General features: G+C 36.8%; 1 protein-coding gene across 1 annotated transcript; it reads left to right on the top strand.

Moving 5' to 3' along the window:
- The first annotated feature begins 9565 nt into the window (after nt 1-9565).
- Nucleotides 9566-13000, top strand: LOC114715532 (probable LRR receptor-like serine/threonine-protein kinase At1g05700). Its single transcript, XM_028900402.1, has 8 exons — nt 9566-9724; nt 9971-10520; nt 10618-11087; nt 11711-11846; nt 12094-12165; nt 12279-12350; nt 12426-12503; nt 12793-13000. The coding sequence occupies exons 1-8, from the start codon at nt 9631-9633 to the stop codon at nt 12998-13000; spliced, it is 1680 nt and encodes a 559-aa protein (XP_028756235.1). The 5' UTR covers nt 9566-9630.
- Nucleotides 13001-16721: the final 3721 nt, after the last annotated feature.

Genomic DNA, 16721 nt, shown 5'->3' with positions numbered 1-16721 from the left:
CCTAGACAATCGCTCTTTACAGAGAAGTGACTTTTCACGTCTGAGTCTATTTTTCTTATTCTATAATCATAAAATTTTTACAGGTAACAAGACTAAAAAGAGGGGGGAAAGATATTCTCAACTGGGGACAACATAAAGTGCTAGACTCTGAAATTTATAACTAGGAAAATTCTGCTCAGCAAGTAAAGAGATTCTCTTCATCTGAAATAATCATGTTGGACCTGAGGATGAGGGAAAATAGAGAAAGTCTTAGTTGTGTTGAAATGATAATCAGAAGGTCTCAACCATCATTCTGTTCAGCAAGACTAGAATTTTATATTCAATTTTTGAAGGGATAGATTGGAATATTACAAAGCGACAGTCCAAGATAATTTCTCTCTTTTCGCCGGTGAATTAGAATTAGTGTAAGAGGCAAAGTATATAGGAAGCCATAAAAAATTTTCCTAGCTGTGTTTATTTGGAACGTCATTATGACAAACCTAAAATAAATTATGATAGAGTTTGCCATAGAGTTTGCCATGATTTCTTTCAAATAAAATACAAAATCTATTAATTTACTGTAAATAAGCAGAAAAAATAATTTCATTTTTTAATTTTATAAAGGATAAATTTGGAAATTTCTATAAATTTGTGACAATATAATTTAGTTAGTTTTCTTAATGGCCCATTTGGTATGAGAAAAATGGAAGAAAGGAGAGGGATGGAAAAATTTTAATGAGCTGGTTTTGAAAATTTGAAAAAATGGGGTAAAAACATTTTAATTAATTTTTTCTTACTCTTTTATGTTATATCTTCCTTTTATCAAAATCTTGTTACTCTACTTCTTCAATTTTTTAAAATGAGCTCATTACAATTTTTCATTACCTCCTCTCTCTCCATTTTTCTCGTACCAAACGCCCCCTAATAATAAGGACCGGATGAGGTATTTGTATTTGGATTTGAAATTCAAGCATCAGTGTCTACTATAATTTTAAGAGTTATATAAGAATAAACTCTCAAGCAAAAAGTAATAAGATTATCTCCCAACAACTTAATTGGAAAACCAAAATATTTTAGATAAAATAATAATTCCTGAGCCAACTAATATTTGGCCTATGAATAATTAATTAATAGATCATCTTCATCATTAAGCTAGCATACAACAGTTCGTATTTAATGGAGCAGAAATGTAAACAGAGCGACAAGAGAGAAAATGCTAAAGAAATCATCTCAGAATATATTGTCTATTATATTTGTGTACAATAGTTGGCTCAATATATAGAGGATGATAACCAATACAAGAGATACACGTGTAAAGAGAAAAAGGCTACAGAAACTAAAGGCTACGTTATGGGTTTATACTGGGCTTGTTTAAGTGTTGGGCTTCAATACTCCCCCGCGAGTGAAACTGAGTTGGAAGCACAGTGAGACTCGATCGCAAGGTAACAAACCGAGAAGTGGGTAGAGGTTTGGTGAGAATATCTGCAATTTGATCCCTGGAGGAGACATGAAGAATGTGTAAGAGGCCAGCTGCAAGTCTTTCTCGGACAAAATGATAATCAAGGGAAATGTGTTTGGCCTTAGAGTGAAAGACTGGATTGGCGACGAGATAGGTTGCGCCTAAATTATCACAGTAAAGAAAGGGGGCCTCTCGCAGAAATATACCAAGCTCATGTAACAAATTTTGCACCCAAATAGCCTCACTTGCACTGGTGGCAATAGCCTTGTATTCGGCCTCAGTGCTGGAACGAGCCACCGTGGCTTGTTTTTTTGAACTCCAAGCAATGAGATTAGGACCAAGGTAAATAGCAAAGGCACCAGTAGATCTGAAATCATCCGGGTTTCCCCCCCAATCAGCATCAGAGAAAACAGAGAGGGTAAGTGATGAAGAGGGCGTAATGTGAAGAGCAAGATGTGAAGTGCCTCTTAGGTAACGGAGAATACGTTTAACAGCCGTCCAGTGGTGGTCTTTCGGATTATGCATATACTGGCAAACACGGTTGACAGCGAAGGTAATATCAGGACGAGTAAAGCTGAGATATTGAAGACTACCGACAATGCTTCTGTAGTGATGAGGATCGGTAAAATCAGGACCAAGGGAGGCAGTGAGAACAGAGCCAGATGCCATAGGGGTAGAGACCGGACGAGCCTTGGACATGTGAGCTTTCTCAAGTAGATCCAGGATATATTTGCGTTGAGAGAGAATTAGGCCAGAGGAAGAATGAAGAACCTCAACACCTAAGAAATAATGTAATTTACCAAGGTCCTTGACAGGAAATGAGAGTCCAAGGGCAGTAATAAGTTCTTGAACCACAGCAACATATGAGCCGGTAACAATGATATCATCAACGTAAATGAGAACATAAACAGTGCATTTTGAGTTGTGACAAATAAATAGGGAAGAGTCTGACCGAGAAGGAGAAAAACCGAGGTCAGAGAGGCGAGCACTGAGTCGAGCGTACCAAGCGCGGGGTGCCTGTTTGAGGCCATATATTGCTCGGCGCAATTTACAGACATGGGAAGGGAAATCAGGATGGACGAATCCAGGTGGTTGGTGCATGTAGACATCCTCAGTGAGAAAGCCATGGAGGAAGGCATTTTGAACATCGATCTGATTGATTGGCCAACCGTTTGAAACGGCGATAGACAAAATAAGGCGGACGGTCACTGGTTTAATCACCGGAGAGAAAGTATCAGCAAAATCAACACCAGGTTGTTGGTGAAAGCCCTTGGCAACAAGTCTCGCTTTGAACTTGTCAAGAGAACCATTGGGAAGAAATTTTGTTCGGAAGACCCACTTGCAGCCGACGACGTTCATAGAAGGGGAATAGGGAACCAGATCCCATGTGTTGGTAGAAAGAAGAGCATGGTATTCATCTTGCAACACCTGTCGCCATTCGGGTACTCTGAGTGCTTGAGAGACAGAAGATGGGACAGAGAGGGCAGAGACCGAGGACAGGTGAGCGTGAGGGGGTATATGAGAGAGAAAGTCAAGTGGTAGAGCTTTAGGTTTAAAGGTATTTACTTTGGAGCGAGTGATCATGGGGTGGGAAGGACGATGGGGTGACGGCACGGTAGCAGGTGGTGGTGGAGTAGAGGAACGTGGTGCAGGCGAAAGAACAGGGGAAGGAGAGAGAGAGGGCGGCGTGGAGTCAGAAGAGACAAAGAAGGGGGTATGTGGAGAAGAAGGAAAGGTACAGGGGTTGTCAGTAGAGGGTTGGGTTATGGGAGGATTGGGCCGAATAGAGAAAGGAGGGAGAGGGGTGGGAGGATTGGGCTCACGGTTATCATGTTGGGCTTGGAAGGGAAAAATGAATTCATCAAAAATTACATCTCGAGAGATATATATGCGGCCTGAAGGAAGATGCAAACATAGGTAACCCAAATGATTAGGAGCATAACCAATGAAAACACAATAAAGAGATTGTGGGCCAAGTTTGTGAGGGGCATAGGGCCGTAGGTTGGGCCAGCAGCCAGAGCCGAAAACCTTTAAGAAAGAATAGTCAGGTTTTTGGTTATGGAGAATTTCAAAAGGGCTCTTTCCCTTTAACACTGGACTGGGTAGACGGTTTAAAAGGAAGGATGACGTGGAAAAAGCAAAAGACCAGTATGCTTGAGGTACAAAGGCGTGATGCATTAGTGCAAGTCCGGTTTCAACAATTGTTCGATGTCTTCTTTCTACAGTGCCATTTTGAGTGTGAGTGTGGGGGCATGTGATTCTGTGAAAAATGCCAAGTGAAACTAAATCTTTGTGTAGTGACCGAAATTCACCTCCCCAATCTGATTGGAATGAACGAATTTTAGAGTTATAAAAGTTTTCAACAAGAGACCGAAACTGATGAAAGACTGTGCGGAGCTCACTTTTGGCACGAAGAGGATAAAACCATATATAACGGGAAAAGTCATCAACAAAAGATGCATAATATCTAAAACCGTTTACAGACACAATGGGAGATGGACCCCATACATCACAAAATATTAATTGAAAAGGAAAAGAGGAACGGTGAGGGGAGACAGGAGATGGAAGACGATGACTTTTGGAGGTTCTACATGCTGGACAGTGGTGATGATGACTATTGACTCTAGTAACAGGAAGCTTGTTTGAGCGAAGAACTTGCTGGACTACACGGAAGGCTGGGTGACCAAGACGTTAGTGCCAGTGAAAGGCAGAAGCACGGACGCCATAGTGAGCTTGTGGAGAAAGAGGATACATGCGCTTAAGACTTGGACCTTGAAGAAGAGGCTTCCTGGTTTCCTCGTCCTTCACACAAAAGTAACCAGAGTGAAACTCAAAAAACACATTATTGTCATCGCAGAATTGATAAACAGACATTAAATTTTTTGAAAGACTAGGAACATGTAAGAGATTAGAGAGAAGATATTTGCCAGAGGAAGTGTTAAGAGTGCCAGAGCCTTGGTGATGAATGGGCATTGGAGAACCATTGCTCATAAGAACAGAATCAGTGCCGTGATAAGGAGCAGAGTTGAGATTTAGTTTGGAGAGATCATTGGTCATGTGATGAGTGGCTCCTGTGTCGGGAAACCAAAGAGAGTTGTCCATATTGGAGTATTCTGAGTAGTGCGCTGCAAGAGAAGGAGGAGGAGGTGCCTGCAAAGCATTATTGTTCCTTTGGACGCAGGTCAAGGCAGTGTGGCCAAAACTGTCACACAGTTGACAGGGAATCTCTTCGTCAGGCTGAAAAGTGGAAAAAGGAGGCTGAAAAGTGGAGTAACGTCCTCTTCCACGATATGCACGTCCAGGGCCACGTCCCCGGTGGGGACCACCACGCATACGACCACGGCTGTTAAAGAAGGGACCACGGCCAAAACTAGTGAAACCACGTCCAGAGCTAAAAGAGCGACCGCCTCTGCCTCCACGGAAAGAGAACGCACTTGGAAATCTCCCAACAGCATTAGCATTAATTTCAGTTGAAAGTAAAACAGAGTTTTGTTGATTTAGACGCTCTTCAAAGGTTAAAAGATGACTCAATATTCCTTCAACAGTGAGAGAGGAGCGTTGAGTGGCTAGAACAGTCACTATAACATCAAACTCTGATCCTAGTCCAGCCAGGAGATAAGTGATGAAATCGTCGTCTGCAACGGGCTTCCCAGCTGCAGCTAGGGAGTCAGCAAGAATAGTGGCTCGTTTGTAGTACTCATTGACTGATTCTCCTCCTTTTTTTATATTGGTGATCTACTGGTGCAGATAGATAAGACGAGCTTGGGTTTGTTGTGAAAAGGATGTTTCTAATGCTACCCACATTGCTCGAGAGGTTCTGTGTCTGATAAACTGAGGGATAATTTTTTCTGATAAGGAGGCAAGCAGAATGGAAAGAACAAGTTGGTCCTGTTGGAACCAAGCAATGTAATCTTTATTGGGCAGACCGGCAGATAATTTTGGTGGTGAAGGGATTGAGCCATCAATATAACCAAAGAGTTGCTGACCATAGAGGTAGGAGGTGATCTGAGCTTTCCAGATCAAATAGTTGTCCTGAGTAAGTTTGATGGTAATGTAGTGAGAGACAGTGGATGGAGGGGTTGGATGAGTAATGGTGGAAGACGAGGGTGTGAGAGGTGGAGTGGTAGTGGATGACATATTTGGTGAGGGTGAACCAGACATGTTGTAGGGCTGCTAGAGCCGTTTTAGCTCTGATACCATAATGGAGCAGAAATGTAAACAGAGCGACAAGAGAGAAAATGCTAAAGAAATCATCTCAGAATATATTGTCTATTATATTTGTGTACAGTAGTTGGCTCAATATATAGAGGATGATAACCAATACAAGAGATACACGTGTAAAGAGAAAAAGGCTACAGAAACTAAAGGCTACGTTATGGGTTTATACTGGGCTTGTTTAAGTGTTGGGCTTCAATAGTATTATATGGGCCCGGAAAAACGAGCCCGATCGACCCTACTGCATGATTAGTCCATTATTAATACCAAAACAATGTATGATCTTTATCCTAAATAATCATCAATTTATTTTATATGTCTATGTCTCTACGACTTAGTCATCAGTCAATTAATACTTTTCTCATCTATGAAAACAAAAAATAACGGCCGAACGAGCATTAGTTGTTGGGAGAACCACATTTCAGAAGCTAGGTGTCGAAGTTGGGAAACCCAAAAAACAGACATATAAAGCCTCTCTTTCAAGAAAATCCATTTAACGTGGGGCTCATAATAATGCATCTCTCAAGAGCCAACGAAGGTTAGCCCATTCGCAGGCAGCACTCTCTGGCTAGTCAGCTCTCAATGAAACATCATTAGAATAAGTACAAGTTTTTAGGAGAACCACAACTCAAAAGCTAGTTGTGGAGCTGGGGAACCCAAAGCCTAATAAGGTCCCTCTTTTAAGAAAACCCACCCAATGAATGTATGATTCGTAACAGTGAGATCAAGCATCCCATCTCCTACTTATAAGGAGCCATGTATTACTACCTCCGGTCTTAATTATAAGATCTCATTTGTAATTTACAAATGAGGTTTTATAACTATAAACGAGGTCTTATAATTAGACGATAGTATTATTTAACATTTCATGCTCCTCACAACTATCCTTTTTTTTTTCTTTTCTTTTGCTTTACTTCACCTACCCACTCCACACCATTCCTTTCATTCATTCTTTTGACAAAGTGTGAGTGGAAACTCATTCGAACATAACCCATTTCTTAGCTTTCCCATAAAGTATCATTTCTTTTTATAAATATTCCACATCAGCTCAATTATTAATCTGGCCCCAAAAATTAAAGAAGCTCAATTATTTCGCGTATTAAATAACTTAAATAAATAATAGATTGGAGAATCTCTGATATGAAATGTGATATATTTTACGTTTTTATGATACTTACAGTTTATAATTATCCGGCAATTCAGATTTTTTTGAAAGAAAAATAAACTTTTTTGCCAAAATATCATTATGTTGGATAAAAAACCAACGAGCTACACAAAATAACACAACAAAAAAGCAAGCTTACACAAAATGCACACCGTAACAAACAAACAGAGAAACAGAAGTTTCAAAACCCACCAAACCACATCAGGAAACTTTAATTTCTGTGGGTCAAGTCAATCTGACTGATAAGTTGTTTTTTAAGGAAAAAATCTACCCTAATTAAGTGTGTTGAGGAAATTACATTTAAAAGCTAAGCAGATTGGAACTTCATCATTTATAAAGATTAATTAAGTTAATCATATAATATAATTCTAAAAAATACAAAAAGAAAACGGGATAGATATTAATTAATTGTTTATTTGAGAAGAAAACGTTTATATTTTGAAATGGTTTAAATAATTAAAATTCATTCAAAATAATAACAATCTTAAAGTCTAAAAAGTAAAAACAAGAGATAAATAATTAAATAAGCACTGAGAAGTTTCCCAGAAGGCAAAAGGAATTGTTACAACACTCAAACCCAAGCAAGGCAAACGCAACAACTATCTCATCAGGGCTTACATCTCATATGGGAACTATGACAACAAAAACTCCATTCCATACTTCCATTTACATCTTGGTGTCAATTTCTGGGCAGAAATTAAGTTCGAAAAGTTCAATGTAATTCGACGAAAAACAGTCGTTCAACTGTCCCCAACAAACTACATTGATATCTGTCTTGTAAACGTTGGTAAAGGGATGCCTTTTATTTCCTTGTGAGAGCTATGGCGTCTCTCAAATTCTTTACATCGAGCTACCTCTAGTTTGCTGCCGTTAGGCCTCATGACATGTGTTAACTTGAGTATGTCTGAAAACCTTAAATTTATCAGGTATGTCTCTCATGACATATGTTCATTTAAATTGTTCTGGAATAAGTAGAGAGTTATGTTCACTAACGTCTTTTGCTTACACAATAATGCAGATGATATCTATGGTCGATCCTGGTTCAATGGAAAGTTGGATAACTCAGAGAAATTCTCCACATCAGAAGCAATTAACAGTGATGTGAAAGAGTTTAGCCTACCAAATGAAGTGTTAAGAACTGCAGTTCGAGCACTGAATGATTCATCTTCCTTATATATCAACTTGACCTCCATTGTTACCGCTTTATGCTGAAGTTTTACTTTTGTTCCTTTTTTTAATTCGGTGAAAAACTCATGTCTTGAAGTGGAAACAAAGCCTCATAGAATAATCATATTCTGCAAAATGCTCTGATATCAGTTTGTTCGTTTTTCATTTCTTCTTCCTCCATTATGGAGGTGAATTTAACTATATAACTACACAGTGTTCGCAATCCGCCTATAAATGACAGAGACATGAAAACATCTGACATTTTACCAAATGAACAGATACAAGCGAAGATTGTTGATTTAGGTGACGATAATGAGCTTCATTGAGTGCTAGTTTCCAATTCAACACGTTTTTAATTTGGAAGGAACGGTGTGTAGTTCAGTTTTGAGGCAAAATGACATATTTGCTTTCATCAGTTTTTCAAGTTTATGTTTATTGAATTTACACCCAACCCACCATTCTGTGTTTTTCGAAGCCTCATTTTTATGCCTTACGGTTTCTTTTTCTCTTCCGGAACTTGAAGAGGGCATCACAAGGGATTCCGGTTTTTTTTTCCCCCCAGATCTGTTCATTTTGTTCACCATTGTTCCTGGCAACTTAGCACCAGTAATATAATTGCAGATAGTTATTTCAAATTGTCTAGTCCATTAATGTTTTCTCCCCACAAGGTACCAATTAGAAAATTTAAAAATTACAGATAAAATAATATTGACAGAGATAACAGATGTTTGACCTTTAAATAATGAATTAATAGATCAACTTCATCATTAAGCATACAACAACAGTTGATATTATAAGTGCCCTGGGAAAACGAGCCCGACCCTATATATGTATGATCGGTTCATAAGTATCATGACAATCATTTTGTCAATAACGTTGGTCAGTCAACTAATACTACTATATAGCATTTCTTGCCTCTCACGGCCACCATCTTTTTTCCTTTCCCTTTGCTTTATTTCAGCACTGTAACCCACTTCTTTTATAAAGTATGATTTCTTTTGTATATATTCCACCGCAGCTCAATTATCACCCTGGCCCAGAATAAAGCTCAATTATTTCACGTATGATATCATTTCAATAAATAATACTAGATTGCAGAATAATTTCTGGTATGAAATATACGATATTTTAATAATTATCCGGCAATGGGGGTTTTTCCCCTAAAAAAACTTTTTCTTTGCCAACAATTAAGAGATTAATATTCAAATAAACTCATATTTATTATTATTTTTTATATTTCCATATACTTAATGATTTTTTTTTTTGCAAAGCTACATAAAAATTAAAAATAACAAAAATAATTGAAAAGAACGAATGGCCAAAAAAATAGAAGTTTGTTAGGAATGCTCCCAAAAAAAAAAACATAAAAGAGTAATAGGAGTATTGCCTGGAAGTCAAGAAGGAGATTTGATTGAGTGAACGTTGACCTTCTTTGCAGAAGACTCGAATGATTATTCCTCGCCTCTGCTTGTGCTGTAAAAGCGAGCAAACCCAACTCGGTCCGCGCAAACCGCGTGAAGTTACAGTGTCACATTATTCCATTCCTCAATATTTATACTCAACATTTCTGCTAGATGGTTCGTGCTATGCCCAGTTAGTTCATTATTTCTCTCTTGCTGGTTACTGATCAAACAAACTAGAAAACATGAGGAAGAGCACATTACTGTCGGTTCTGGCTTTGAATGTGTTTGTTTCACTCCTCATTATTGTTGTTGCAGAGGATGCTGATGGAAATTCAGGTAATTACCGCACTTGGCCAGGTTTTCTTCATTTTTTGTTTAAACTCAGCTCACGAAACTTGACTTGAGACTTAAGCTTTGTTCATCCTTTATTTTATACACCCTCAAAACACTACCCTCTGAGCCTTCGAGATGAAGCTTTTTGTCATTCTTGACAACTACTAATCGTGATTCGTCATATATAATTCTTAAACAAAAATTTTCATTTACATATCAATTCTAATTAGTAACATTTCATGCTAACAGAGGGGATAAACATTGACTGCGGAGTAACCCAAGCAAGATGGGACGAGCTCGGGGTTTATTATGAGGCAGATGACAGAAATGTTGTGGAATCGGGTCGTGTTTATAACGTAAGTTCTCAATACATTAGCCGTCTCCGTAATTTCAACACTCTAAGAAGTTTTCCAGAAGGGAAAAGGAATTGCTACACGCTCAAACCCAAACAAGGCAAAAACAACAACTTTCTCGTTAGAGCTTACTACATGTATGGAAATTACGACAACAAAAGTTCAGTTCCCTCCTTTGAGTTCCATCTTGGTGTCAATTTCTGGACAGAATCAGTTATAAGAGGAGTCGGCAACATTGTGAGAGTGGAGGTCATTCATGTTTCTCCTACAAACAATATCGATGTGTGTCTTATCAACACTGGCCAGGGAACACCCTTCATTTCCTTGCTCCAACTCTGGCCTCTCAAGATTTCTATATACCGAACCACTTCCAATTTCTTGCCGCTAGGCCTCGTGGCACGCTCCTCTCTGGGAAAGTCTGAAGAAGCAAATTATGGTTTCATCAGGTTAACTATATATTTCAATCAATTTGTTATCCAGTGCTTACTTATTCATTCAACCAGCATAAACTAACCATGTTTTATTCTTCACATAATAATGCAGATACCCAGATGATATCTACGGTAGGTCATGGTTCCTCAATACAAATATCGAAAACTCAGAGCCAATCACCACACCAGTTGCGATTGATGATGATGTGAGTGACTATAAATTACCCACAGAAGTGTTGGGTACTGCAATTCAATCACAGAACGGTTCGTTCTCCTTAGTTATCGACTTGGATTGCAGTACAGATTACGAGTACTATGTTTACCTCCATTTCTTTGACTTCGAGGAACATTCTCAAGATCAGCAAAGAAAGATGGAAATTACTTTCACGGATACTATCCAAGACTCCATAACTCTTAAATCCCATGCGCTGCAAACCGTAGTTAAGTCAATTCATAAAGGGCAATATCTTAAGAGCATTTCAATCACATCTACCCGAGATTCTGGTTTACCCCCCATGATCAATGCTTTTGAGATCTATAGAGTACTGCCCCAACCGAATTCACCTACTCTGGAAGGGGATGGTAAGTATTACATATACTGATGTTATCTTATCATTCTCCTTTTAGTTACTTCTTAAGAATGAGCGACCATGTTAATTAGGCGACTTTTCAGATGGTCTATCTTCTTGTTTTAAATCAACTAGAGCCAAAACCAGTCATTGTTATCTAGATTCAGGGCCAGTTCTTTCAAGATTATTAAAAAATGATTTTAGTTAAGGTAGACATAAAGAAATTGTTGGGAGCATTGGGGGTAAGTGGGAAAGAAATATGCGTTTTGCTTATTTTTGATAATACGTTGAAAAACTAATTTTTTTCCGTAATAAAATCCTTATGACTAACATAAAGTTTTCTCAACAACTCACTTTTGGAAGTGCTCTTTAAATCTGAAAGCATGCTTGAGATTGATGGGACCCAATTCACCTAAATTTTTTTATTATTGAGAGTTCTCTACACAGTTCTCCGATGCTTTCAATAACTTCCTTGTGTTCAACAAACGAAAATTACTTTTTCCTTAACAATTTTAAACAACGTATGGGAGCTTCTTTTACTTTAATTATTATCAGCTTCTAACACGCGGCTCTTTGATTCTGACATCATCTTTATGTATTAAAACTCCAAAATGCTGCTTATATCGGAAATAACAGTGGATGCTATGAGGATTGTCAAACATGCATATAACATCACCAGAAATTGGCTAGGAGATCCCTGCATGCCAAGCAATTATAGTTGGGAAGGTCTGGCTTGTAATTACATCAACAACATCCCAGCGGTCACTTCATTGTGAGTAGCCTTTTGATCTTTTAAACTTCTATTAGACTTGATAGCCCAAGGAAACAATATTTTCATACCGAATAGCCAACATTTTTTTTTTCAAGACTAGTATATTCCGCTGTTCATGCTGTTTATTGATATGTGAATAAATATTGTTCAAGGAGTTGTAAAGAAGTTTGTATATATATGTTGTGACGTCCAATATATCTCTCTTTGTCCTTGCTTGTGTTTATTATGGTGAAATTTCCATTCTCAGGAACTTGAGTTCAAGCAAATTGACTGGGGAGATAAGTACTTCATTTTCCGATCTCGCATCGCTGGAGTCCCTGTAAGTATTCAAGTAATAGCAGCTTGAATTTCTTTAATCACATTTATTATCCAAGCAATACTTAATTACTCTCAGGTAATAATTTCATAGGATTAATATGTCTCATGTCGTAGGGATCTGTCCAACAATCAATTGACAGGAGAAATACCTGAAGTTTTAGCAAAGCTACCCAATCTGAAACTACTGTAAGTTGAAATGCTGTAGTATAATACTGTCCAGTCCCACAAATATTGTGGTTTTCTCACGTGTTGTGTCAGCAGTAATTTGTCAGGGAACAGTCTAAGTGGTTCAATTCCAAAGGCTCTGAGGGAGAAGAACGGCACTTCTTTGACATTGAGGTTTGCTTATTGCAACACCCTTAATTCATTCCTCTCCAGTAGTATGCATTGTCTGCATAGAATGGCACTTCTTCTGTTTTGGTTGAGAATATATATTCAGAAGAATTGGTTCTACATCCTCTCACTCGTGTATTTTAGTTTCAAATATGTATAATAATACTTGTCTTGATTTAAGATATTATTAACAGCGTTAATTAGTGTCATATGCTAGTTGAATAATATACGGATAATGTTACGTTCTATCAAATGACTGAGAGTTATATATGTACTGGTGCTTTTATCACCCTAGTTTGGGTGGAAATCCAAGTCTCTGTCACATAGGTGCTTGCGGAACCAAAACAAAGAAGCGCATCATACTACTCACTACATTAGCAGTAGCTTCTGTAGCAGTCCTTGTAATAGTAGTCTGCATTGCCGTGAAGTTTTGCAGACAAAGACACAGTATCGTTGGTAAGATCACATCCTCACTTTTCTTTATATCCATTTTCCCTTTATGAATCTTTAAAAAGCATTTATTGTTTGCCAAGTTTGTGCTTTAATTTACTTGTTGCGTTAGATTAATTCTCACTGCATCTTTAAATCTATTTATAAGTCACTTCTAACATGTTTTACACAGACTAAGAAAAACCTTAAACTTCATTAAATCTAACAACTTTCTAACTTTATATCTTTTAATATACATTATACACTATGAAAACAAAGTCAACATAATAATAAATAGAGAAAAAATTGTGTAATTACATGAAAAATTTCTCTCTCTCTCCCTTATAAATAGGACAAAAAACTTTTTTCTCTCTCTGCTCTATAAATAGAACCAGAGGAGGATTCAATTTGTAAGAAAGTCCCTCCATTTCTGAATATATAGGAGTCTTTTTTTTTCACCTTTGGGTTTTTTATAAGACTATTTTCTCAATTACCTACCATGTTTATAAAGAAAAATCTTAAATTTTATTAACTCTTATTTAAAATTTAACAACTTTCTAATTTTATATCTTTTTAATATACATTATACACTATGAAAACAAAGTTAACATAATAATAAATAGAGAAAAAATTGTATACTTACATGAAAAATATCTCTCTCTCTCTCTCTGTTATAAATAGGACCAAAAACTTTCTTCTCTCTCTTCTCTATAAATAGGATAAGAGGAGGATTCAATTTGTAAGAAAGTCCCTCCATTTCTGAATATATAGGAGTCTCTCTTTTTTTCTTTTCACGTTTGGGTTTTTTATAAGACCATTTTCTCAATTACCTACCATGTTTATTATTATTTGACAAAAACGCTCCTTTATTAAATATCCACAAAGTTACTTAATGGAGTTGTTTTCACGTTAATTATATTGAAGAGAATTTTTGACAAAATAGTATAAATTATTGATAAATTTATTGTTTTTAACTAGAATAATTACCTTTACTAATTATTACAAATGGTTAAAAGCTCCTTGGAAAAAAAACCTGACCGAGTACTCTTAAATTGATTGACTATAATCAAGTGGAGAACTGTTAAAGTTGAAAGGTTATGAAGTGCTAATTATAGTGTATGTTTATTTCTACAAGAATTGAAGTTCAACTACTAATATATGATGCAATTGGAATTTCACTTTTCATTATTGTAGAGAGGATTTCTTCGATTGGAAGATACGGGAATTTTCTAATTCTAAAATCCAAAAGTCGTGTGTTTAATGGCTGGGAAGTTCGTAGCATTACCAATAACTTTCAAGAAGAAATTGGAAAGGGGGGGTTTGGAAAAGTGTACCTGGGCGAACTCGATGGTGAGCAAGTTGCAATCAAGATCCTCTCAGAGTCATCGCAACAAGGATATAAGGAATTTCATCATGAGGTTGGGGGCAAAAATCATTAATTATTTTTTAGTATTGAAATCCAACACATTGATTTGTTTAGTGATAATAGAGCTGAAGTTCAAAATTAATGCAGGCACAACATTTGATGGTTGTTCATCACAGGAACTTGGTTTCTCTTGTTGGCTATTGTGATGATGATGACATGAAAGCTCTAGTTTATGAATACATGGCTGAAGGAAATCTCCAAAAAAAATTATCAGGTTCGTTAAGTATTAGAGCTTTATCCATTCCATAATGCCACTATATATGCATGTAGAGAGAAAGAGAGAGAGAGCTGAATTTCTAATTTATTAGATAGAAATTCTTCTATGAACTTTAATTTGGCATATTTCTCAAATTATGACAACTTTTTAAAAATAAAAAGGGAAAAAAACAAAAGAAAGGATGGCAACTAAGTCATAGATCATCATTTAGTTTGTGGGGGTATTACATGACATTTTTCTATGCACAACCAAATATTTTGCAGATAAGAACCCATGTCCTTTGAAATGGAATGAGAGACTTCAAATAGCATTGGACGCAGCATGTGGTGTGTAAAATAATAGTCTTTTCCTTTCTTTGAAATTGTCAATCCATATTTGCTTTTATTCTTTTCATTGTTACTTTTAGCGATTTTCTCCCTTTATTATAACTTTTGAAATTATCTTGTTGTTCAATAAAAATGCAGGATTGAACTATCTCCACAATGGTTGTTCGCAAACCATAATTCATAGAGATCTAAAACCTTCCAACATCTTGCTAAGCACACGCATGCGAGCTAAGATTGGTGACTTTGGATTGTCGAGAGCTTTTCCTGATGATACTAGCATTCCATATTCAACTTGTCCCGCTGGCACTTTTGGTTATCTTGATCCTGAGTACGTTTTTTTTCCTTCTAATTTTTAAACTTCTCTTACCAGTTCTTGACGTGAAAACTCTTTAACTTACTTTTGAGCAATTCATTGATACAAATCTGCTCTGTTTACCTGAGAACTTTAGAAAAGTATAATAACTGTAAATATATCATTTTTAACACATCTAGAATCACACACACATGTATAAAAGTGCAACTCAAAATAATCCACGAATGATAACGTAGCAGCGATTGCGACTAAAATATCATATTTGCTTAGCTTAATTTTCTTTATATGGCTAATTAATCATGCAGAATTTATAGATTCCACAATGCTGAAAATCGAAACAAAATTTAGTGAAATTTCTCTAGCAGTGAACATCTATATAGCTCCACTTTTAACAAAATTTAGCAGAATAACTTGAAAATGGTACGTTCATCATTTAAACAGATTTAGCATCACTTTTTTTCTTGGCCAAATCCATGAAAATGCAAATTCTTTACAGAATCAATACCAGTAGAAATCTGAACAAGAGAAGCGATGTTTATAGTTTTGGAGTAATTTTACTTGAAGTTATAAGCGGTCGGCCCGCGGTAATAGAAGCACCTGATGGCAGCAAAAAGCACATATCGGAATGGGTAGCTCCAAAGATGAGAAGTAAGGACAGCCAATCCATTATGGATCCAAGATTAGAGGGACAATTCAATGCTGCTTCTGTAGAGAAATTTTTAGACATAGCCATATCTTGCATTGGACGAGCTATTGAAAGGCCTGATATAAAAGACGTAGAAGCTGTTTTAAGGGAATGTCTGGACTTGGAAATGTCCCTTGAAAGTGCGGAAAGTAACAGTGCAATTTCTGGCTCTGCATTGACTACCACCTATTTTTCAGTTGAATCAAACTCAGCTCCGTGTTCTGGCTAGGATTATTTGCAGAGCCAAGCGGAGAGACTTGTTTTGTTCAGCCTAGAAATCCTTTTCTTTGCTATATATTTCCAATAAGCCTGTTTGTCCATGGTATTATCGCTCTATGTTCAAGAGATTTGTTTTGTTCCCTTTTCTATTCGGTGAAAAACTCATGTATGTCTTCAAGTGGAAACAAGGCCCTCATATATCAGTTTGTTCGTCATTCAATTTTCTTTCTCCATTATGGATTTAGTGAATTGAACTCTATACCTAAATAATGGTAGTAATCCACCTCTAGTTGACGGAGACATGAAAACATCCGACATTACATATAAAGTTCATTTCGGTTTCTTTTTCCCTTCTTCTGAAACATGAAGAGGGCATCGCAATGAATTCCGGGTTTAGATCAGTTCATTTCGTTCATCATTGTTCTTGGCAACTCAGCACTAGTAATTGCAGATAGTTATGATTCAGGTAAGCACTGGATCTGTTTCTCAATCGTCTCAGGCAACTTTTAATCATTATATTTATATATAAAGTTTGTTCTGAAGTTTTTTATCTTAGATTTATTTATCCTTTGGGCCTCCATAACCTTTCATTAGATTTTTAAACCTTAA

Source organism: Neltuma alba, unplaced genomic scaffold (assembly GCF_004799145.2).
Source record: "Neltuma alba isolate B1F8T4 unplaced genomic scaffold, ASM479914v2 tig00011597_pilon, whole genome shotgun sequence".
Classification (NCBI taxonomy): Eukaryota; Viridiplantae; Streptophyta; class Magnoliopsida; order Fabales; family Fabaceae; genus Neltuma; species Neltuma alba.
This window is presented reverse-complemented; position numbering and strand designations above follow the sequence as displayed.